This window comes from Helianthus annuus, chromosome 16 (genome assembly GCF_002127325.2).
Source record: "Helianthus annuus cultivar XRQ/B chromosome 16, HanXRQr2.0-SUNRISE, whole genome shotgun sequence".
Classification (NCBI taxonomy): Eukaryota; Viridiplantae; Streptophyta; class Magnoliopsida; order Asterales; family Asteraceae; genus Helianthus; species Helianthus annuus.
Genome location: NC_035448.2, coordinates 199,050,942 through 199,073,985, shown reverse-complemented (window position 1 = coordinate 199,073,985; position 23,044 = coordinate 199,050,942). Strand labels below are relative to the sequence as shown.

General features: G+C 37.6%; 2 protein-coding genes and 1 long non-coding RNA gene across 13 annotated transcripts; 2 read left to right on the top strand and 1 right to left on the bottom strand.

The window, feature by feature from the left end:
• Positions 1 to 1,998: 1,998 nt before the first annotated feature.
• On the top strand, positions 1,999 to 3,846 carry LOC110915389. The gene is made up of 3 exons (XR_002578947.2): positions 1,999 to 2,133; positions 2,645 to 2,711; positions 3,658 to 3,846. It is a non-coding gene; the product is annotated as an uncharacterized LOC110915389 (long non-coding RNA).
• A 9,219-nt stretch (positions 3,847 to 13,065) lies between these two features.
• LOC110915388 (alanine--tRNA ligase-like) lies at positions 13,066 to 16,457 on the top strand. 11 transcript variants are annotated; one of them, XR_004883412.1, is made up of 6 exons: positions 13,067 to 13,511; positions 14,423 to 14,525; positions 14,611 to 14,871; positions 15,031 to 15,362; positions 15,447 to 15,728; positions 15,802 to 16,457. XR_004883412.1 is itself a non-coding variant. In XM_035985094.1 (4 exons), exons 2-4 carry the CDS (start codon positions 14,821 to 14,823, stop codon positions 15,591 to 15,593), a joined length of 417 nt encoding a protein of 138 aa, XP_035840987.1. In that variant the 5' UTR covers positions 13,086 to 13,511; positions 14,423 to 14,820; the 3' UTR covers positions 15,594 to 15,728. The 11 variants fall into 11 exon arrangements, 1 of the variants encoding a protein (XP_035840987.1); XR_004883415.1 differs by having other exon boundaries at positions 13,071 to 13,511; positions 14,799 to 14,871; XR_004883416.1 differs by having other exon boundaries at positions 13,074 to 13,511; positions 14,799 to 14,871; positions 15,144 to 15,362.
• Positions 16,458 to 20,707: 4,250 nt separating this feature from the next.
• On the bottom strand, positions 20,708 to 22,390 carry LOC110920360 (basic proline-rich protein-like). The gene is given in 1 exon segment (XM_035985708.1): positions 20,708 to 22,390. A coding segment is annotated over 1 exon segment (1,683 nt).
• Between the last annotated feature and the right edge of the window lie 654 nt (positions 22,391 to 23,044).

Below are 23,044 nucleotides of genomic sequence, written 5' to 3'. Positions count from 1 at the left end.
ATCCCACCTTTGAATATTCCCCATGCGAGTCCCACTTTTCACACATTTTTCTTCCACTGGTCCTCAATTAAAAAAACTTAGCAGAATTAAGTTTTTTTTTTCTGAATTACAAACTGACGTATTAGGGCTTTGGAATACGAGTCTATTGATTTAAAACTTACATCAAAACGATGCTCCAAACGACTTGATTTTTGTTAATTGGAAGTTTAAACACCCAAATTGAAGCACCGTTTTCATCATTTGGAGCACAATTTCAAGATAAGTTTTACATCATTCGACTTGTATCCTTGTTCTGATCAAAAGCCCTAAAACGTCAGCTTGTAATTCAGAAAAAACCTTAACTCCATTAAGTTTTTTTAACTGAGGATCGGTGGAGGAAAAATAAGGGAAATGTGGGACTGGCATGGGGAATATTCAAAGATGAGACTGACAATGGCCAATGGCATCTAATTGAGATTATTACAGGTCAATTCCCCTAAATAATATAACTCGGTCCTTTGTTTTGTACTGTTATCTTCATATAACCCGATTATTCATATGAAATTGGGCCATATTTATCTCCATATAACTTGATTTTAACGAGGGACTTCTATTTACTTATTTTCTGGTTATTTTTTAGAAGATTTTGTTTCCTCAAAAGTAACAATGATATTAGTGGGAAAAACAGGCTCGAAGTTAAATCAGATCTGGTGGTAAGTCGCAAATACTCAAGAGTCTCATAAACTGGTGTTAGAATTAAACGTAACAAAAATCTTAGCTCGAGTTCAACTCTTTTTAGAATTGAGTCAGTATGGCTCCGCTCGTTCTACAATTGATTCGATTTCAAGTGAGTGTTTTTTTGAGCTTGTTTTCACCGATGATAAAAGGGCTGATAAATAGCTACTGAATTACTAAAATCTCGCTCGAAGTTCATTTGAAACAAGGGCAAGATTTGAGTAGATAGCTATTTATCAGCCCTATCACCATTGTCAAGAGTAATGGTTAGAGAATGTAGCCTGGTCCTTTAAAAATAGAGGTGCATAAAAAAATTGTATTTGAAACCAGAACCAGTCATATAACATGGAACCGTTTTTTTTAACACCCATGTATGTTATACCCGAAACCAAAACATGACCCTACCCATAGGGTACATATAAGATGTGCATTTTGATCTCAATACCCGAAACCGTAACCAATTTATACCTGTTTAATACCTGGAACTGGTTCTGACCAATAGCCAGAACCAGTTTTTTTTAGTACCCAGCTCGGTTCCTTTAATACCCAATACAAGTTTTGTTTAATACTCGGTACATATTATAGTTATCAACTTGAATGCATTTACGTTGTGCACTTGTTACTTCATTGTAAACAATCACTGTATGAATGTACGCTCTAAAGTCTAAAGTAAACTTATTCTTTTCCAGTTGGGCACATTTTCATTTTTATACATTGTACAATGCATATTATATAACCCTACAAAAAGCAATTTGGGTTGCCTCTCTAGAATGAAAAGTCATGACTTTTAAAACACTACATATACATACCCCTTTGCTTAATTATTATACGTACAATGGTTGCCTCTCTAAAATGAAAAGTCGCGACTTTTAAAAAACTACACATACATACCTCTTTGCTTAATTATTATATGTACAATACATTAACCAACGCACCTTTTGCAAATTATATTATATTATATTAAAAAGTAACTTAAGACACCATAGTTAAGAACACACCTTCTCAAAAAGTCACAACCCTTTAAAATGATATACATGCCCGGGTGTAACACCTAAAAAATATAAAACTTTATTTCATTATAAAGAATTAATCAAGCAAGAATCAACTAATTTGGAATTTAAAACTCCGTAAGTTACAAGTCTCTAAGTGACTTACAATAAGATTAAAATACTTACATTTCAAGTTAGATTAAAGTTGAGGGACTAAACTGGTAAATATTGAAACTTGAATGCTAAAATAATAATTAACACTCTAAACCCACACATATATGGGTGTTTAGATCGATCAGAATAAAAGGGGCGACCAGGAGCTTCCCCCAAACCCTAGTTTCATACAAAATTCAAGAATTGAAGCCCCTTATCTACTCTAAATCAAGTTCCAAACACGAATTAGTGATCACCTCGTTGCAGGGATCAAAAGGTATGCAAAATTTTGGTATTTTGATTCAAGTTCAGTTTTAGGTTAAATGAGAAAATCAAGAATTGAGCTTGAATATATGTTGTATAGTTGAAATAAGAAGTAGTGTGATGTTTAGGGATAAACCCTAGATGAATTCTTGTTAAAAACCTTGCATGATATTTGTGAAATTGAAATCACCATTGTAGGTGATTAATGAAATTGTAGAAACTAGATAGACACTAGGATTGTGATTACTATTCTAGAGAAAAACTGAATTTATGCATTAAATTCAGTTTTATTGATGTCAAAAATTGTAAAAATTGGCCTAATTAAAGTGAAAGTGGATGGAAATAACATGTCAAGAACATAGTAATGATTATGTAAAAATCTGACCCGCTAGGTGTTTGTTGAAACGCCTAAGTGAGGATCGAAATGTTAATAATCGGACAAAAACGCAGATTCGGATATCATAATGAATTATGTAAATGATTGTAAAAAGGGTTCTAAAATAGTCGTGAATGGAACTCTTCAGGTAAAGAATCCGGATCGTCGAGCGGGAAAGCCGGAGGTGATACACGTTTGAAGGGTGCGCTTTGAAGGTACGCGACCTATGGTTTCGTTATGTTATGTTATTTATTTATTTTAGTCCGTTGTGTTGGAAATTAGCTAAACAAGAAAACCCGTTAAGTCATGGAAGTGACGAAGTGCTTTAGATGATTAAAACGGGTCAAAACATGTGTTAGAAATATAGTTTGGATGTGTCTTGAAATGGTGGTCCCCATTCGACATCCAAACGGGTCAAAACAAGTTAAGTTGCAAATTTCGAAGTCAACGACCATCACTTGTGATTGGTTATGAATAAAGCGTAAGCCGTGTAGCGGACACGCTAATTCGTTACGAAAACATGAGCCTTTAATATGGGAATTAAAGTTCGGAAAATTATGTTTGTCGAATAGTGTTAAAAAGCAAGTTCGAATCCTTGGAATCAAGCATGAAGGCTATTGTGTATGCAACCCTCAAGAGGGAAGCAAAACGTCATAGTAAATAACATCTGGATATCTGTGAATGGTCTAAAACATGTGATGACTATAATACAAGTTGTAGAACTTGTAAACAAGCGGGTCAAATAAACAAGGAGATGAATTATAGGCCAACTGCTTTTGAAATGATATTTTTATGCAAATCATGTTGATAAACGCGCCCGTAATTAAATTACGGTCGCGTAGGAAAAAGAATTGGCTAAATCGGACCTACGGATCCAAAGTTATGACCATTTGAAGCTGAATTTGGCAAAAATCCGAAGCTGGCAGGAAATGCAGGTCAATAACTGCATCTGCTGGAAAACCGTTCCCCCCACGCCACGCGACAGGACCACTAGGGTCTGGCGCGACACGCGAGAGATGTCGCGCCACGCGAAGGTCTTCCGTGACACGCGAAGGGACGAAAATTGAATTTTTATTTTATTTTTCATGATTCAATGCTGGAACTTGTTTATACACTCCATATAAATGTGAAAACTAACATATTAAGTGGTTTTGACCTTAGGTGACAACGAGGATTTTCCGGATGACGATCAAGCAACATTTTGAAGAACCGAACACAAACCTATCAAGCTTCCGCGTTATTTTAACCTTGTTAGACAATGATAATCGATGTAGACAATACCGTTAATCGTGTTTTGAATGTTTTAACTAGTGGTTAGATGTTTGCTACTTGATCACTTTAAACTTTAAATTTTGTACTTGTGACCAAATTAATCACCTTATTGTATAAAGATCATGAATATATAATTAAATCCATATGGAAATTAGACGGTTGTTACACCGGGCGACTGTTTACCAAAAACACAGGTCTCCGCAAAGTCGTAAGACCATGTATGGGGGCTGACCCTTTGTCGGTTCACTTTATTCTATACGGGCCGTATAACCTTATACGGCCCGTATTAACCATCTTAGAATAAGATGATTCCATGTGGATTTATTAGGACCCTTATTCAATGACAATTTGCATCTAAAACTTGAATAACAATACGAATCATGGTTATTAAAAAAAGTTACATATCTTTTTTTTTATTAAGGTTTTTCAAAAGTTACAAAATACCACACTATACTTTACAAGCTGTTTAAAGTAGTGGTGCACAAAAAAAACTCGAACCTGGAAAAAATACCAAGACTCGGGTTTTTTTTTAAAAAACGGGTATTGGAAACCCGACTCCGACCCTACCCATAGGGTAGGGTCCGGGTATGGTATACGCTATGAAAACCCCAACCCGAACCCGGGTTTCTCTCATTCTGTTTTGTACTCAAGTTTTATCAATACCCGAGTTTTAGCCATACCTGTACCTAGGTTTATCATGCCCATACCCCGGGTTTTTTGCATACCCGACACCAACTTTTATCAATACCCGAGCTTTTGCTACCCGTACCCTGGTTTTTTTGCGAGTATGTACTTATATGATATGTAATGTTGTTAAATTTATAAGTTTCTAATATATTGAAAGTTTTATGATATTAATGTTAAAGTTTGTAAACCAATAATGGAGTTGTAAACATAAAACTATAAAAAATATGAAAAAAAGAAACAGTCAACACAACAGCGAAATCGGGTTTTCTGTATACCCACCGGGTTTTTTTATACACGTATAGGATTTTCCTAATACCTGACCCGACCTATACCCGAAACCAAGTTTTTTATACCCACAAATAGGGTATTTTAATACACGAGTATAGAAAGCCCGAACCTGAGTACACCAGGTATGGTTTTCCTGGCCAATACTCGGACCCGAACCCGACCCGAGTATTACCAACACCAGGAAAATCAATACCTGGTGACACCCGTACCCGATATATACCCGAACCCGAGTATTAAAAATATCTGATTATATGCACCTCTACTCTAAAGTTAAACACGCTTAACCCAAGGTTGAACATGGTACGGTTCAACCCATTTACGCTACTTTTCTTAACTCATTTTGAGTCTCGGATATGCATGCAACTTGCAAAAAATACGAAGTTAACGTATATTAAGGATTGCTAAAAAATTTGAGCCATACGGGTATACCCGAAACCTGTAGCATATGGGATACGGGTATTTGGTTGGGTATGGGTATGGAAAAAAATATTTCGTGTGTTTGGGATTAGAAGATACGCACCCCGATTACCCAAAACTATATACCCATGAAGGGGCATACGCCTATCACCAGAGGACCTTACCCATACTTAAAAAACTATACTTAGCTATCACCAAAGCAAGCGTGTAGTCTCACACCGCCGCACGCAGCACAATGACAGCTAGACAAGTACAAATAGTACAGATGGCAGGGGCTGTAGCTAATCAGTGTGCGCCAGGCTCTGCCTAGACAACTCCCATGATGATCAATCGTACAGGATACAAGAAGTAAAAGGACAATGTTACCTATGTGCGCTCTGAAGTTGATTAACTTATCTCTCCTTCTCCTCAGACTCGCAGGCGACTTAAGTATAATGTCGCACAAATCAATAGCTAATTAATGGGTGTGAGAAGGTACCTTGCATTGTTGAGCAGCATGGAAAAGAAAGATGAAATGGCAATCACCAAAGCTAAGGAAGTGATGACATTGAAGATGTTATTGTTTATTTTGTTGTTCTTTGTTTTGTATTTCTTTCAGTAGAGCTATGTAATCACAATCTTATTATGTAGTAATGGATCTATTTAACACTAATGTCAAACATAATATTTTCGTTATTTTGTTTGTTTGTTTATATAGCTTATTATGGTCCTTTGATTGTTTGCCATGTATAAGACTTATGACTGCCTAGTTGGGTTCAATGTTAGAAATATATGTTAATTTAGTTTTGTTATCTATTAGTAACATTTTTAATAACAACTCTAGGTACATATGTAACTAGCCAAATGTTACCTATATTCGGTCAGAATATATAATGAAGGAATTGCTGTGTTAATGATGAAGATGATTATCAAGAAATGAACATAATTATCTTTTACGGTCTGAATATATAATTAGGTTTTAAGGTTTTTTGTTTGAAAATTGAATATCTAACATATTCAGAAACACAAGTTCGTTAGCACATATGTAATTTTTTATGTATATATGTATCTAACATATACAGGAAACATGTTTGTAACATGTGTTACACTAGAAGGTAACATACGTATAGCCACGTTACACATGTTACATGTGTTAGAACGTCAAGGTTATACATGACTATACACGTTACACATGTTACATACAATTGTTACATGTGTAACAACATCAAGGGTTACACATGAGTATGCACGGTACACATGAGTATATAGAGGAGTTGGGTGATATTGAATTGAATTTGGAGTTGAATGCAATTTCTTGTTCAATCACTTATGTTGACTTTGGAGTTGAGTTGAATTTCTTGGAACCATATTTCGTAGAATGTGAGCATTCATCTAATTCAAAGTGGTCATATGATAATTGTCACTAGAAATAATTTGGTAATGTTTAACATTGTAATATATTTTTAGATATTTGTTTTTACAATTTGGCATGCGTTATGCACAGTTTTAGTCTTCTATTGCATAATTTCATTGCATAAGTCAAACTTAACAGCATATTTGCACGGTTTGCTTTGAAGTAAAGTTTTAATCTCACACATTCATGATATTCAATCAAGGGTTGATATAAAGTTTGCAAAGTTTTTCTCCCCTAAGTGTGGATACAAAAGTTACATTTTTGGTACCTACATATGTAACGCCCAATGTTACATATGTAACACTACCTAGTTAACTGATGTAACATATGTCAATATCTGACACGTTTAATAGTAGTTTATAATTTTTTATTCAACAGGTTAACATACGTAACACATGTGTAATGTATCTATTTGACTTTACTGTTAACATAATATGTTTGTTATTTTTGTATCTTTATTTGTATTGATTGTGCTTATTTCTGGTCTTTTGATTGTTTCTTTACCTTGTATTTGTGCTAGTCGTGTTGTAAACATAATGAAGTTATGATCTTGCGACATGTCATTCAACAGGTTACATATGTAATGGATCTATTTGTTACCATAATATGTTCGTTATTTTGTTTGTTTGTTTATATTGGTTTTTTCTTATTTATAGTCTTTCGTGTTAGACAAGTTTGAGACCATTGGCATTTGAGTTTAATAGTCTAGGGTTTATTTTGTAATAGTTTAAAAGATAAAAGGGTCTGAATGCGTAAATCTTGTACTTTGTACTGTGGCGGCATATTTATATACCCAGCGTATTTAATAAATACGCTGGGTAGCTGTTTGCTATATATATGATTCAATGACTCCTTAGTGTCCAAGTTTCTTGGACTAAGGTTATTTTGGTGTTCATCTTGTGTTATTATCTGATTTCTTGTGCTTTAATATGTTATCCAGGATCTTTGATTGTTCATATCATTATGGGATTCCAAATCAACATTGGTTGATTAATCCTTGGTCAAGACTCTTCATCTTTTACTTGTTTTTCTTACTTTTATCATTCAAACATCTAATCAATTGGTGTTTGTGTGTTGTCAATCATTATCACTGTGATCCAAAGATGATTTGGGACTCACAATTTGGTATCAGAGCATTTGTGCTCTTGATTGACTGATATTTGTTTTTCAAGGTTTTGATGGTTTTTTAAAGCTTTTTCAAAGTTTTCAAGTTTTTCAAAATTTTTGGACTCAAATGTTTTGATTTGGTGTGTTTAATGATTGGGTTGTTGTTAATCAGTGTTTAGGTAAAAATTTGGGTCATTTTGGTACAAAATATCATGGTTTTTGGGATGTTTTGGTGTGATTAGAGGGTTTTTGTTCGTACTAAAACCCTTCTAGGCATGTTTAGCTTTGAAGGCAGCGTAGATAATCTTGAAGTCGGTGTATTTAAGTTTGAAGGTTGTGTAATTGCAATTACCCAGATGGTTCATCAGCGTATTTGTGTGGTCAACTTAGTTGGTTTGTCAGCATTTTTATCCAAAGGAGACTTCAGGGTCAGTGATATAAATCCTCAGCGATTTTATCACGGTGTTCGGCGTTTTTAGCCAAATCCTTGTGCGTATTTGTTTTGTCAACGTATTTGTCTTTGTCGCCGGTCCAAGAAACAGTTTCTTTCATAGCAGCGTATTTGTTCAAATCAGCGTAATTGACTTTGAGGAACGAACTGTTCCATCAGCGTATTTGGCAAAAACCAGCGTATTTAACCTGCTGTTTTAAATCGAACTTAAAATCGGATCAAAATGTCGCTTAATCAACTTAACCCAATTGCACTAGCTGAACTTGAAACTGGAACCGCAATCTGACCTCCAAAATTGAAAGGATTAGCCAATTTCGGTAGTTGGAAGAACCAAATCAAATCATTCTTCGAGTATACGGACTATAATCAATGGATCTCTGTCACTGTCGGACCTCATGTCACAATGACAGTTCGTGATGACATGCGTGTGGTGAACAATGATCCCTCGACCTTCATCGATGAAGATAAGGCATTGATCCAACGTTGTAACAACCCGACTTTTTTGGATCATTACCCGTTTGTTTTTGCTTCGATTTGTAATCGTCTTGTATTTCGAGATTCGATATAAATAAAGGGTTATGTTATACTAAATACTTTTTCATCACACCGCACCGCTATACGCTTATACGCTTTATATTCGCAACGCTTAGACAACACGAATTACAGAGAATTATGCTATTTAAATTAACGAGTGTGTTTGTTTGGTTACCATACACCTCCGCATACGCTTATCACGACTAACACGCTAAATCGCAAACGCTGTTGTTAGTAGTAGTAATGTTATGCTGTGACTTCTTATGTGCTTTACTTGTGTGTGCTTATTATGTGAATTGATTATTCGCAAACGTTATCGCATCGCAAACTCAACGCTACTCGCATGACTCTATTTATTACTCTAAAACGCAACGCAACCCGAAACTCGGTGTTACACTAAAATACTTAAAGTACCAATACTAACCAACGCAACAAAACGCATTAAACGAGCATCCTATACGCGAAAACAGGGATTACCGCACAAAACAAGCCCTTCGAACGAAGCCAGCTGGCCTCGTACGAAGGCACTGCCTTCATACGAAGGCAGCTGCTTCGCACAAGGCCCTTATGTGCGAACCCGTTCTCTCTATAAATACTCCCTCACTCCTCATTCATTCTCACTTGCTGACTTTCATACCGAAACTCTGCCGAATTGCTGTCTGACCATTTCCAAGTAAGATTTAACAGTTTTATTCAATTATACAACGTTTTCCACTTCGATTTCCACAAGAATCACTTCGTTTTCATCTAAACTCTTATGTTTTCACTTAAAAACATTCATCTTTTCATTTAACTTCTTCTTTTCTTCATAAATTCCTGTTTTTACACAAAAATCTTCATCTTTTTCATCAAACCTTCTTCTTTTACAATATATTTACACTTAACAGAGTGTATTGGGACTAGCTACGGCTTCCCAAGTTAGAAACCTGTCGATTTCAAACTCACCAAGTGCTAGATCTAAGTAAAACCTTTCAAAACTCTTTTAAACTTGATTTTTCACCCTAAACGGACACAAAACGACACGTATTTCGTTCGCTGAATAGTGGAACGAGCTAATGTCGAAACCAGCTTGAATAGGACTCGGAAACACATCCGATTCAGGCGAAAACACAGCACCGAATGCCAAGAACAGCCACGTTTGTGAACTGGACTGTTCTGTGCGAAGCCAGCTTCGTACGAAGGCACTGCCTTCGTACGAAGGCACTGGTTTTACACCTAACAGCCCGATTCCTACTCGTGACGTAATCAAAGACCTCTCCGACTTTTAGTTTAATCAGTAGCTTAAGGTTGGAGGGATGAACACTCAATTTTATGAAGACAGAAGTGAAAACACTCGATTTTGGACAACGGAATCCCCACGTGTGCGAAGACCCACCTTCGTACGAAGGCACCAGCTTCGTACGAAGCTTCTGTTTCCCACCGACCCTCCGATTTTCGATCGTTTCAGCACTTTGGAGGACTTACGCTTCTGTTCCCGTACGCAGGCTGATCTGGCGCTCCCTTCAATCCATTGAGGATCGTGTTTCTTGATTAGTACACGCTCTGTGAGTATACTCGAACCCCTTTTTGTTTAACGCACTTTTGGGTGTTACATACGTTCTCTATCTAAACACAACATACAACATAAACATTTATTAAACACTAACCACTCCTGCATGCTATACGTGATTTGTTGAATGCTTGTTACTATGCTTACACAGTGTTACACTAGACCGCCTTTAACTATAGTTTGGACTCAGCACCTGTTGTGGCAGGGGCTGCTAAGGATCACATTACTTTACTTCACGTGTTCGCTTTGGTGAACATGTGTCGCGCATACTCTACATCGCAGTCACGTGGTTAGGTTGTATCATTGTTGATAGTTACATGCTTCGCCCGTTACGTGTAGGGCTGGCATATCGTGTATACCCGTACACGATAAGACACGACATGATGAGACACGACACGATCAGACACGATACACGAAATCCCATACAGAAACACGACACGATAAATTATCATGTCCTTTTTTCAAACACGAACATGAACACGACTAGGGATGAGCATGTGGTACCAGATACCGATACCGTACCGATACCGTCCCGTACCGATACCATACCTGTTGTATTCGGTATCGGTATCGGCTTTACGTTTTACCATTTTTTTCGGGATCGGGATTTTCGGGATTGGTACCGATATTTTTCTGCAATACCGATTTAGTACTGATTTCCCACTACCTAGGAATTTCCCACCCATAATTCATGTACTGGTAGATATTTCATGTATAAACTTTGTTCAGTTCATTCTAGTATACACACATTAAAGTGAATGGATATGCAGCAGAATAGCTTTTCCTTGCAGATGATTTAGGTGATTCTAATTTCTAACTAAGAAGGCAGAAAGACAATATACGAGTTTATTAAACTATTAACATGCTTGAAACAAAATATTAGTATATGATGGCTTAAACAACCAGATCCATTCACTTTAATGTCAATGTTTACGCATGCAGCCTGCTTAAGAGAAAGTGTATATGACTAACTTATCAATTTACGAATTCGGTATCAACCGGTATCATACCTAAAAATCGGTACCGATACCATACCGGTACCGTATCGGTATTTTCGATATCAAATTTTCATGAATATCGTGATCGGGATTTTCGGGATCGGTATCGGTTCGGTACCGTGCCCATCCTTAAACACGATACGATATACACGAAAATTACCTGCTAATACCTGTTAACATGACTGTTCGACTGTTATACACAAAAATTACCTGTTAATACATGTTAACACGAATAAAAACACGAGCACAACATGCTATCTGAGAGTTACAGAGGGAGTTTAGGGTTTTATTTTTTATTTTTGAATTGAATGAGGAATGAAAATAGTAAGGAATTAAGGAACCCACACACACATGGCTGATGAGTTTTATTTAATTTAATTTCTTATCGTCTACTAATGGGTATTAACAGGTAAACAGGTATTTAACCTGTTTATACACGAAAATTAACAGGTAATCTCGTGTCTACCTGTTTGGTACACGATACCTGTTAAGGCCATACACGATACCTGTTAACTTCGTGTAGGTTCATGTCGTGTATTCGTGTAAAATTGTCAGCCCTAGTGACGTGTTACATGTTGGTTATGCGTAAACGCTTTTTATACTATATCTATGCAAACTTGTGTACTCACCTTTACTTTATGTATTGATTTTATGTTAACGTATGTGACAGGTTGATGGTCTGATTTGCTGCAATAGTTTAGGAAGTCTAGAAAACCGCAAATAAAATCTAGGTTGTCGGACTTGTTAGTTTATGAGAACTCGCTATCTGTAATAACTGTTTGTTGAATATTTGTTCGTTGGTATGGGACAATGAACCTTTAAAAATATTGGTAATGGATAGTTGTTATGGATTCTCTTGAGCAATCTGGTTCGCCTAGTGTCGCGCCCCAATGATTCCGCCATCGATTGGGGTGTGACAAACGTGACCGTCGGGCTCACACTGCTATGACAATGGCCTTATCAACTGATGACTGCAACATGTTCGAAGAATGCATTACGACAAATGAACTCTGGTTGTCTTTGATTGACTACTATGAAGGCAACAAGGAAGCAATGACTGCAACATGTTCGAAAAATACATTATGACAAATGAGCAACGAACTCTGGTTGGCCTTGATATGTTCGGTAGCATTCACGGAGAAAGCCTGTCGGATCACATCAGTCGATTCTTGAACATGATGAAAAAAATGAAGAAGGTTGGTAATCCCGTTACCAACCGTGCTGCAATCAAGAAGCTTTTGGACTCTCTTCCAAAAGAATAGAGCTCGCAATGTATGATGATTAAAAGAGACTTCTTGAATAGTTCGAATCCAGTCACGCTCTCAGATCTGATCAACACTCTAAAATCCTTCGAAATGGATGTCACTATTCACCCTTTATAATTTTTAATATATTTTAAAAGTGGTTATAAGTGGAATAAAGAGAAAATGTAATAGTAAAGGTATTAAAAGGTATTATTTAATTGAAAAGAAATGAGAAAATATAGCAATTTTTAGTGTGATATATAGGGTAAAAAATGAGCGGTTGGATATGAATACTCTTACTAGCTCTACTTTCTTTATTTTCTTGATTTATAGATCCTTAACCATCACTACTTGAAAAGTGGTCAATTTGCTACGAAAATTTCCTACGCAAAAAAATGTGTTACAAATTCTCACACATTTGCGACGTGTTTCTGACAGAAAATAAAATCCTAGTTTTTTAAACAGAATTGTAACAGAATAGCGACACAAACATCAATAACCCAGTGCGTTAGAGATGCGTAGGCCTATGCATTTGTAAGGGAACTAGTATTCTTATAAAAAAGTAAAAAATTGCCACGATCTCATGTGCCCAAAGTAACCACCACTTGCAACCATAATTACACTTCTGCCATTACCTTTTAAACTATTAAACCCCAATACGCCATATCTCCTTCAATCACAATAGGTTTGCCAGATTGAAAGTGAAAACCCTAAATCCCCAAATTTTCACCAGTTTGTTCTAAATCATCAAATTCATCCATCAATTCACCAATATTTCGATCATGTCGTCGGAAAGATGCAAATCCGGTCGATCGTCACGCATCTCCGACGAGAATCACCGGCGAGATTCACATCTCTGAGGCGAATCACTGTCACACACTCACTCACACGCAGCTATAATGTACTCAACGAAGCTCCATCTGCCGGAAAAATCCACCGCTCTAATTGTCTTCGCATAACCGTTCTGGTACAGTCCATCAAAACTCAATAGCTTGATGGAGATTGTTAATTGTTCCGGTACAGTCGATCAAAACCTAAAAGCTTGATGGAGATTGTTATGAGTTCAAGTGAGAAGGTTTGTTAGTTTTTGATTTTGTGTTATTGTTTGTTTTGATCTTGTTAGAATCTTATAAGTCTCTGTTTCCATCCTATTAACAATTTTCTGACTGATTTTGGGGATATTTTGTCAGATTGTTCATTTTTTGAGTTTTTCAAATTTTCTACCACATACTTGCTCTTTTTAGTTAACTTAATTGTGTTCGATAATTATATGATATAACATATTTTTCATAATTGCTTTACTCTGCATATATATAGACTAACTTTAGGGTCTGTGATATTATAATATATTGTCTCGAATGGAGATGTTGAGATTTTTATGAGTATATTGGTTTTTTAATATTTATGTGGTAGCTGCCCATAAAAATAAACAAATAAGATTTTGAAATACATTTGTATTTTCATAGTAGAGGATTAGCCGTTATAGGTTTGACAATTCCTTAAAAAATACCGACAGACTTTACTAAAAACATATACTATTATGATATTTTCTCGCCTGAATAAGCAAATGGTAGTGGTAGCACGATGGTTTACGGTGTGTCTCCATTGGCTCGCAAATTTCTGGCAAAGGTCAACCGTCTCAATACCTGACAGTAAGATAATGTAAATACTCTATGTAAAGCTGATTTGGATTTGCGTTACAACGAGTGGGATGGTCCGCATGTGACGTAAATGCTCGTTGAATAGTGAGATTTTGGCAATTAGGTTAGGGATACGTTAGGTTTCGAAATGAAATTAATGATCAAGACCGCGTTGAATAGTGAGATTTTTATGAGTATGTATATCAGCTCTTATGAATTTCTATACTTGCATTCTCTACTTAATGATCTAGTATTTGCTACAGTGATTCTCAGTACTTGGATAATTAATTACTTATCTCTAAGAACAGAAAAGTAATAACTTTCATTTTCTTAATTCTTGGCATAGGTATAAGGCTGACAAGTATGACCGATTATGGAAGGCAATTAGTTGGCCTCGTTATAGGGATCGGTTGTCTACAGCTTGCACTTCGAAAATGAGTCTTGGTTTGGTAAACAAGAACGCGATGAAAAATACTTTTTAACTATTTTTTTCTATCATAACTCAAAACTTAACCTTTCTTGTGGTTTTTGCAGTGCCTTATTCCACAGAATACGGTGCAGTGTATTAAAATTTAAAACACCAAATTTCTTGATTAATGCAGCCTATGATTCATGGCACGTTAGACAAACCTCAATATGAGCAGCAATAATATAATAGAATAATATTTGATTTAATTATGATTTAGATAATCAGCTTACAGGTAAAGACTATATTGGCCCAGGAGTTACTGATCGACAACGCACATGCCGCAAATGCAACAAAGTGCTCAACGGCTCAACTCAATGTCCTGTAAGGTTCACTACTTCACTCTTATCTCTCTTGAAACCTTTAACTCGCAAGATGGGGTGGGTTCGTTAACCTGTCACTTAAAGGGTCAAGTGACCTACAGACCATTTTTGTCCATTTAGTGAAGAATAACCATTCCTTACCCATGTCTCGGGTAAATTTTGTAGGGTTCAAACAAGAGTTCTTCCGGGTGCTGACTGGATTCAGCAACCCTCCTTCAAGAGGCTTGATTGATCATTTGATTCATTTTTTGTTTCCTAACATTACAATTTCGTTGTAGGAAGTACCTGGGAGTCATGTTGACCAGAAAGGATCCATTGTTCTTCCAGAAAAGTTACGGTTTGACTTCTCCCATGGGAAACCCGTAAAGCCCGATGACCTTCGTAGAATTGAATCAATCATGAATGAACAAATTAAAGCTGAGCTGGAGGTTTCAGCGAAGAAGGCAAGCCTTGCTGATGCGAAAAGAGTAAATGGTTTGCGCACTGTTTTTGGTGAAGTAAGTATCTGAAATAATTGTTGTTTTTTTTATATTTTCATATATGCAGAATGCACGGACGCTATAATTTCATTTCTGGTACAGGTGTACCCTGATCCCGTTAGGATTGTTGCTATCGTTCGAAAAGTGGACGATTTATTGGCTGATCCTGAAAATGAAGAATGGTCGTCCATATCTGCAGAACTCTATTTCAAACACACGCGAGGCAAAAGCGGTTGCTCTTTTGTCTGAGGAGGGAATTGCTAAGGGATTAGGAGAATTATCACTATAACAACAAACTATGCTTTTGAAGTTATTAAAAAGGCGTCTGAGCTTGAACTGGAAGTTGATCTGGCATCTAAGATGGAAGGAAGCTTTCTTGAACAGGTTGGCATGTTCCAGATATTACCACCAGTCTACCTATAAATGTGTTGATTTTGAAACTTACTACTTGCTGCAGTGTAGAAGAAAATTGTAGAGAAGCTGTATAAAGCCAAGCTGGTTGTGGAGAGGCATAAAGCCAAGTCGGTTTTTGATTTAAGACACATTTTAAACTAGTGACCAGTTTACTTTAAGTATGCAATTTGAGGTAAGTCTGTATCTAATCCCTTGAAAGATAAACAAGCGTAAAAGAAGACGAGAGAAATTGGTGCGATTGAAGGTAACTCTGTATCTAATAAACTCGATTACAGGTAATTGATATTTTGCTATATCTTGACTTTCATGGGTCTCCTCTTTTGTAGCTGCACGATTTGTAAATAGTTGATTCTTTGGCCTAAGTTGATTAGATCTAAATAGTAATACCATGGCGAAACGCAGGCTACATTTACTAGTTTAGCTATAATTTAGGCTTGATTTGGGTTTTGGTATGGTATTTTCTTATATGGGCATGTCTTCTCTGCTATTGTCTTTATATTGATTTATGTTTTGTTTATCGATTTAGGTACAACCGTAAGAAGCTAACTTATGAAGAGAGGAAGTAAAAGCTTATCGAGAGGTTGAATGCATTAAATGATGATAACGATTTTGACGTAGATTGATGATTTTTGAAGTTTGTTAAATTTTTGTTAGTTTGTGGCTAAACATATATATATATATATTTTTTTGAAAAGAAAACTTCTATAAAACCAACCGAACCCGAAAACCGGGACGGCAAAAACGACAAACTTACATAATTACAAACTTACACCAATCCAACCAACTAATGTTACTAAACTTTGATCTATTTCTGAACCAAAAGAAACCAAGGGATCTAATATCACTATAAATGTCATCAATCTTAGCGTGCGACCCATTAAACCTCGAATCGTTTCTAGCCTTCCAAACGCACCAACACGCGACCAAAATAATACCATGGAAAACCTCTTTCTCGCCACTCTTTAACCCACTGTGCTCCCTCATCTCAAGCAGATCACGAAAGGAAAACGCATAGAACAAAGGGACATGGCTCCACTTACATACCTTAAGCCAAATAACCGAAGAAACGACGCATGAGGTAAACAAGTGGTCCACAGTTTCTTCCGCTGAATTGCAAAGCGGACACATATCATCAACAAAATTCATTCCTCTTTTTTTCAACGCCTCAGTTGTAGGAATTCTGCCCATCTCAGCTTTCCACGCGAAGAGATTACATTTAACCGGAACCCACGAACACCATTTCATACATACCTGGAGCTGAAATCAAAAGAGTTGTAAATAAGGGTCTTGACCGATTTGACACTGAAGCTGCCGGTCTTACAACCGAGCCAACGCCAGTTGTCTCTCCCGCTGGACAGCGTGATATCCCGAATCAAGTCCATGAGATCGTTCAACTCAGTGACTTCATCTCCTTCACCCGGCTCGTGACGCCACAGCCAGACCCCCTCACTACCGATACGGTCCTTAACCGAACAACCTTTTACCACTTCCAACCAGAAGAGACTCGGGAACCGGGATTTAAGAGGCTCGTTCAGGATCCAAGGATCCAGCCAAAAACATACGCTCTCCCCGTTACCGATAATGCCTTTAAAACAGGACCTGATAGAAATATTATTGACAATAGGTTTATTGATCACCGACACGATCGCCCGCCAAACCCCACCAATAGATCTTCTAACCGGAAAGAAATGCCAGTTTGAAGACTCAAAATGAATGGCTGAGATAACCTTAACCCATAAACTTCCGGGGTCCGATTTGAAACGCCAACCCCATTTAGCAAGAAGGGCAGAATTGGAATATTTAATTTTACAAATTCCCAGTCCCCCGACCTTCCTAGGAGACGCCACCCTATCCCACGAAACCCAATGAGTCTTCCGCACCTCGGTCGAACCGCCCCACAAAATTTTTTTAATAAGAACCTCCAAATCATGAATAACTTTGGTGTAATTCTTTTGGTGATTTTTCTTGTAATCTTTTAGCAAAAAAAAATAAAAATAAAAACTGGATTTTCATGATTTTTTTTTTTTGTTTTTTTATATATTCCGTCACAAATGCGTTACATTTTTTAACATTCCGTCACAAATGCGTTGAAAAATTATAAACTGGATAATTAGGAAATGGCGTAGGAAATGCGTCACAAATTTCCTACGCCATATTTTTGTCGGAAATGCGTTGAAAATTGCGTAGTAAATTCGTAGCAAGTAGTTTTCGACGGGGCTTTTTCCAACATCAAGGTTTTGTTGCAAATGTGTAGCAAATCTGAGTTTGCTACGCATTTGTGACGGAAAAGCTTGTTAAAAAATTCCAAATTTCTAGTAGTGCATTAAAAAAAAGAAAGGAATAAAGAAATTACTCACCCTAAAGGCCTAAATCAGCAAGTTGTAGGTTCGGGTTTTTTTCAGTTTACTTATCACAAAATACAACCCGAAAGCTAACAAGTTGAAAAACACTTGATCTGAAAAAATAAAAAATAAAAATTCAAAAGCATGCAAATTCTTTTTGCACATAAATATGACATAATTAAGTTATTGGGATTCCAATTCGTCAAGCAAAAGCCATCGCCACTACAAACACCACCACGTACAATACCTACATGGATAAGAATCATGTGATCAAGAAGTAGGGTGGGTTCAATGGCTCGTATTGATGGCATGCACTATAAACACCCTCCATAATACATACTTACCTTGCTTTGAAGGTAAATAAATAAATCCTTTTTATTCATGCTTTTTTCCCCGTTGATAATATCTTAAAAAGATAAAATTGAATTTATCTTTATGACTTAATGTTACCCGATAGTCTTCATTTGCTTCTACAAGAGTAGTTTAATAGATACAAAGAAAACATTGCAACTATAATTAGAAGTAATTAACGAATCGAACAAAAATTTCTCTAGTTGACGCCATGCATAGGATGTCTCAAATAACAATTTGTTTTATCGTGAGAAGTGTGTTACGTAACATCCAACCTCTTGTACCATTGATATTGTTCGCTTTGTTTACAAAGAGCTCAAATATTTGTTTTTGGTTGACCTTCTAGGAAGACTACACCAAGATAAACAAAAACAAATCCATGAGCTTCTTGTTGGTAAAACAAACAACAATAATGATATGAGAGGCCAGATGTTAAATGCTAAGTGGATCTACACTAGTGATCAAGAAAAATCAATATCGAAGATGAAGTGGTGGTACGTTTGTATTTACATGGGTGTTTGTTATGACTAAAAGGATAAAAAAAACAAAAAGCCACCACTATAAACTCCTTACACCAAGTTGCATCATCTTTTAAACGTAAATAACTATTATATACTTTGTTAATTTTTTATAAATTTTCTCTCTTTAAATTTATTATATATATGTATGATGTCTTTCAAAGCGTATTAATAGAAAATTGATATATTGTGAATTATATACGTAAGCGTGTGTTATATAAATAATTTGCATTTTATATGCATACCTTGTGTCATTGTACATGGACTTTGTGCGAACAAAGACCTTTTACACGAACCGACCTCACGTCATCTATGTGTGTAAACCTTCATTTCACAACGAATTTAACGTTGAGAACAGTGAGTACAGCTAAAACCGTATAGACCCTTATACTATTTTTTTTATATAAAGTGAGTAGAATGATGTGCATTTGAATATGTTTAAGATTTACTTTGAGAAAATATGGTATTGATGTCATTATGTTTAAATACATATATACATATACGCTACACGCACATTTACATATTGTTAATGTTAAAAATATAGGGGAAAGAGAATAGAATTAAAGAAAGAGTTGAGGAGAAATAACCATTATTATTTTAAGTTTTACCTGTTTCTTTGAATCACTATGTGTGATAATCGCACAAGGCAACTTAATATTAGTTATGAATATATTATATTTTTTACTTGTCTTGCAAATCCAATAAGACAAATTCAATATAAAGTAGAGTAAATTACTTTTTGAGTTCTTGTGTTTGGTTAGTTTTAACTATTTTAGTGCAATATCAAAATGTCTAACGCCGTGAATTCCTAGACGCTTTTTTTATAACCATTTGAGTCCTTTTGAGTCCAATTTTTAACCTTTTGAGTCCAATTTTTTTAACAAAATTGGACTCAAACCGATATAAAATGAACAAAATTGGCCTTAAAACGTTATAAAATAAATGGCTAGGGACTCAGAACGTTAAACTTTTTAATTTTGCATTCAAGTGGTTAAAACAATTAAAACACAGGATCTCAAAAAGTAATTTACTCTATAAAGTATTTTGTGTTTTTTGTATTTACACGACATCTTATTTTAATGTTATGACTTGTAATTGTTGATAAAATATCATTTTGTTGTCATTATGGCATAAAAAATATTATTTTATAAAAAATTGTTGTTTATTATTATTATTATTATTATTATTATTATTATTATTATTATTATTATTATTATTATTATTATTATTATTACTGCTACTACTACTGCCCAACACGACATTTTTAATTCCAAGCAAAGAAATTATAAGCAATATATCATGTAAATCGGTTATTCTAGTTGTCATATACAAGCGATATTCCCAGATTATATGTTCTAATTCCGTTAAAGATATTATATATGTGTTACTAAAATTAAAAAATGCAATTGTAGTATATGGAAATCAGGGTCCGCTACTAATCTATTGAGTAGCAATGCAGCGAGGTGTGGGGGCTGTTGCTAGCTAGCTTGTTATCAATGGATGAAACCAATTATTAGAATTTCATTTCAAGTATCCAAAGTTCATAATGCAGATACGTACACTTTGGTGGTATGTGTAATTGTGTATGTATATAAGGGAGGTTGTGTGGTGGAGTTGATCACGATTGAGCTCATTGACAAACCAGAGTCAATATGGGTCTTGGGCCATTGTTGATCCTTATGGTTGTTTTGAGGCTATCTTTGGTTGATGGGCTAGACCATCAGACACAAGAGAACGTTTATAATCGTAAAGTTTTGAAGGAATTATATGTGCATGGAAAGAACACAACCTCGTTGGAGATTGAAAGCAAAATGGAAATATACAACGAAGGGGCTAGTATTGGAGATGGTGATGGTGGTGGTGGGAGTAGGAATGGGAGTGATGGTGTAAATAATAGAAACCATAATGGTGGTGGTAGTGGAGTTGCTGGAGGCGGCGATGGTGGAGCAAGAGGAAGAAATGGAAAAGGGAAGGGTCATGGAAGGGAAGGAGGCGGCAGCGATGGTAGTGGTGGCGGAGGAGGTGGAGGTGGAGGAGGTCGTGGACGAGGGGGAGGGGGAGCCAGAGGAGGCGGCGGTGGCGGTGGTGGTGGGAGTGGAAGAGGAAGTTGTGGTGGAGGGAGCGGAAGAGGAAGTGGTGGTGGTGGAGGAGGAGGAGGAGGTGGAAGTGGAAAGGGGGAAGGTCATGAACGGGGAGGAGGCGGCGGTGGTGGTGGGGGTGGAGGCAAAAGTTGTAGTGGTGGTGGTAGTGGAGGAGGGAAAGGAGGCGGCAGTGGTGAAGGAGGTCATGGACGAGGAGGAGGCAGCGGTGGTGAAGGAGGTCATGGACGAGGAGGAGGCGGCGGTGGTGGGAGTGGAGGAGGAAGTTGTGGTGGTGGGAGCGGAAGAGGAAGTGGTGGTAGTGGGGGAGGAGGAGGTGGAAGTGGAAGTGGAAAGGGGGAAGGTCATGGACGAGGAGGGAGAGGAGGAGGCGGTGGTGCTGGTGGTGGTGGTGGGAGTGGAGGCGGAAGTTGTGGCGGTGGTAGTGGAGGAGGGAAAGGAGGAGGCGGCGGTGATGAAGGAGGTCATGGACGAGGAGGAGGCGGCGGTGGTGGGAGTGGAGGAGGAAGTTGTGGTGGTGGGAGCGGAAGAGGAAATGGTGGTGGTAGGGGAGGAGGAGGTGGAAGTGGAAAGGGGGAAGGTCATGGACGAGGAGGGAGAGGAGGAGGCGGTGATGGTGGGAGTGGAGGCGGAAGTTGTGGTGGTGGTAGTGGAGGAGGCGGCGGTGGTGGTGGTGGAGGAGGACGTGGAAAGGGGGGAGGTCATGGACGAGGAGGAGGGAGAGGAGGAGGCGGCGGTGGTGGTGGTGGGAGTGGAGCCGGAAGTTGTGGTGATGGTAGTGGAGGAGGGACAGGAGGAGGAAATGATGGTGGTGGAGGATGCAGTGGAAAGGGTGAAAATCATGGACGAGGAGGAGGGAGAGGAGGCGGCAGCAGAGGTGGTGGTGGGAGTGGGAGTGGGAGTGGGAGTGGAGGAAGTTGTGGTGGTGGGAGCGGGGGAGGAAGTGGTGGTGGTGGAGGAGGAGGAGGAAGTGGAAAAGGGGAAGGTCATGGACGTAGAGGGGGAAGAGGAGGAGGCGGCGGAGGTGGTGGTGGGAGTGGAGGAGGCAGCGGTGGTGGTGGTGGTGGTGGCGGTGGCGGGAGCGAAGGGGGAGGTGGTGGTAAGGGAGGAGGAAGTAGTGGTGGTGGAAAGGGAGAAGGTTATGGATGGGGAGGAGGGAGAGGAAGCGGCGGTGGTGGTGGAGGAGGTGGTGGTGGTGGTGATCAAGGTGGAGGATGGGGTCGGGGAGGTGATGGTGCCAAGAATTGTTGGATTTGGTGGTGTGGCGGAGGACATCCACCTTCTAAAGGATGAAATCTGGTGTGTTGATCATCGTATAGCATGGATCTTGCATGGTTAATTATGTCTTCATCCAAACTTTATTCCACTTTCTTGTTAGACCGATAAGTTTTGTTCTACTTCATTCTTACTGAAGCATGCATTGTAGTAGTAGGATGGTTTTGCAACAATTTCAAGATTTATTATGAAATAGCACCCGTAAAAGTATGATATTGTGACATGCATTGTATTGTTCATTCAACTATCACATTATGTAATTTTAGTTTTCCGATATTCCACTTTTTTAAATAAACCTCTGCAATGTTTATATATTTTTTTGTTCTTCTTTTGCACCGCAATGTTTATGGAGTTATACATGTGTTTCTTTTAATTAAGTCACCCGTCCACAAAATTATATAAGTAATAAATAGTTTAGAAAATGCCACTCATACTATCATCAAATATATATATATAAGGTAAGGTTTATTTGAGAACCACTTTTATTATGAGAACCAATGTAAACACAACAAAAAAGACCTAACCCCCCACCCCCCTCCCCGTCAAAAAAAAAAAAAAACAACCCCCCCACCCCCACCTCGCCCCCTCCCCCACCCCCCCCCCCAAAAAAAAAAAAAAAAAAAACTAACCCCCCCCCCCCACCCTCGAAAAACCTAAACTCCCCCCCCCCCCCCCCGTAACACCCCGTGTTACGAAAGTCA

Excerpts from the sequence above, each read along its gene's own strand:
- LOC110915388 (XM_035985094.1), top strand. The coding sequence starts at position 14,821 with ATGCCGCAAATGCAACAAAGTGCTCAACGGCTCAACTCAATGTCCTGT. Across the intron at positions 14,872-15,143 it reads TCAACTCAATGTCCTGTAAG|GAAGTACCTGGGAGTCATGT; the intron begins GTTCACTACTTC and ends ATTTCGTTGTAG. Across the intron at positions 15,363-15,446 it reads TGCGCACTGTTTTTGGTGAA|GTGTACCCTGATCCCGTTAG; the intron begins GTAAGTATCTGA and ends TTTCTGGTACAG.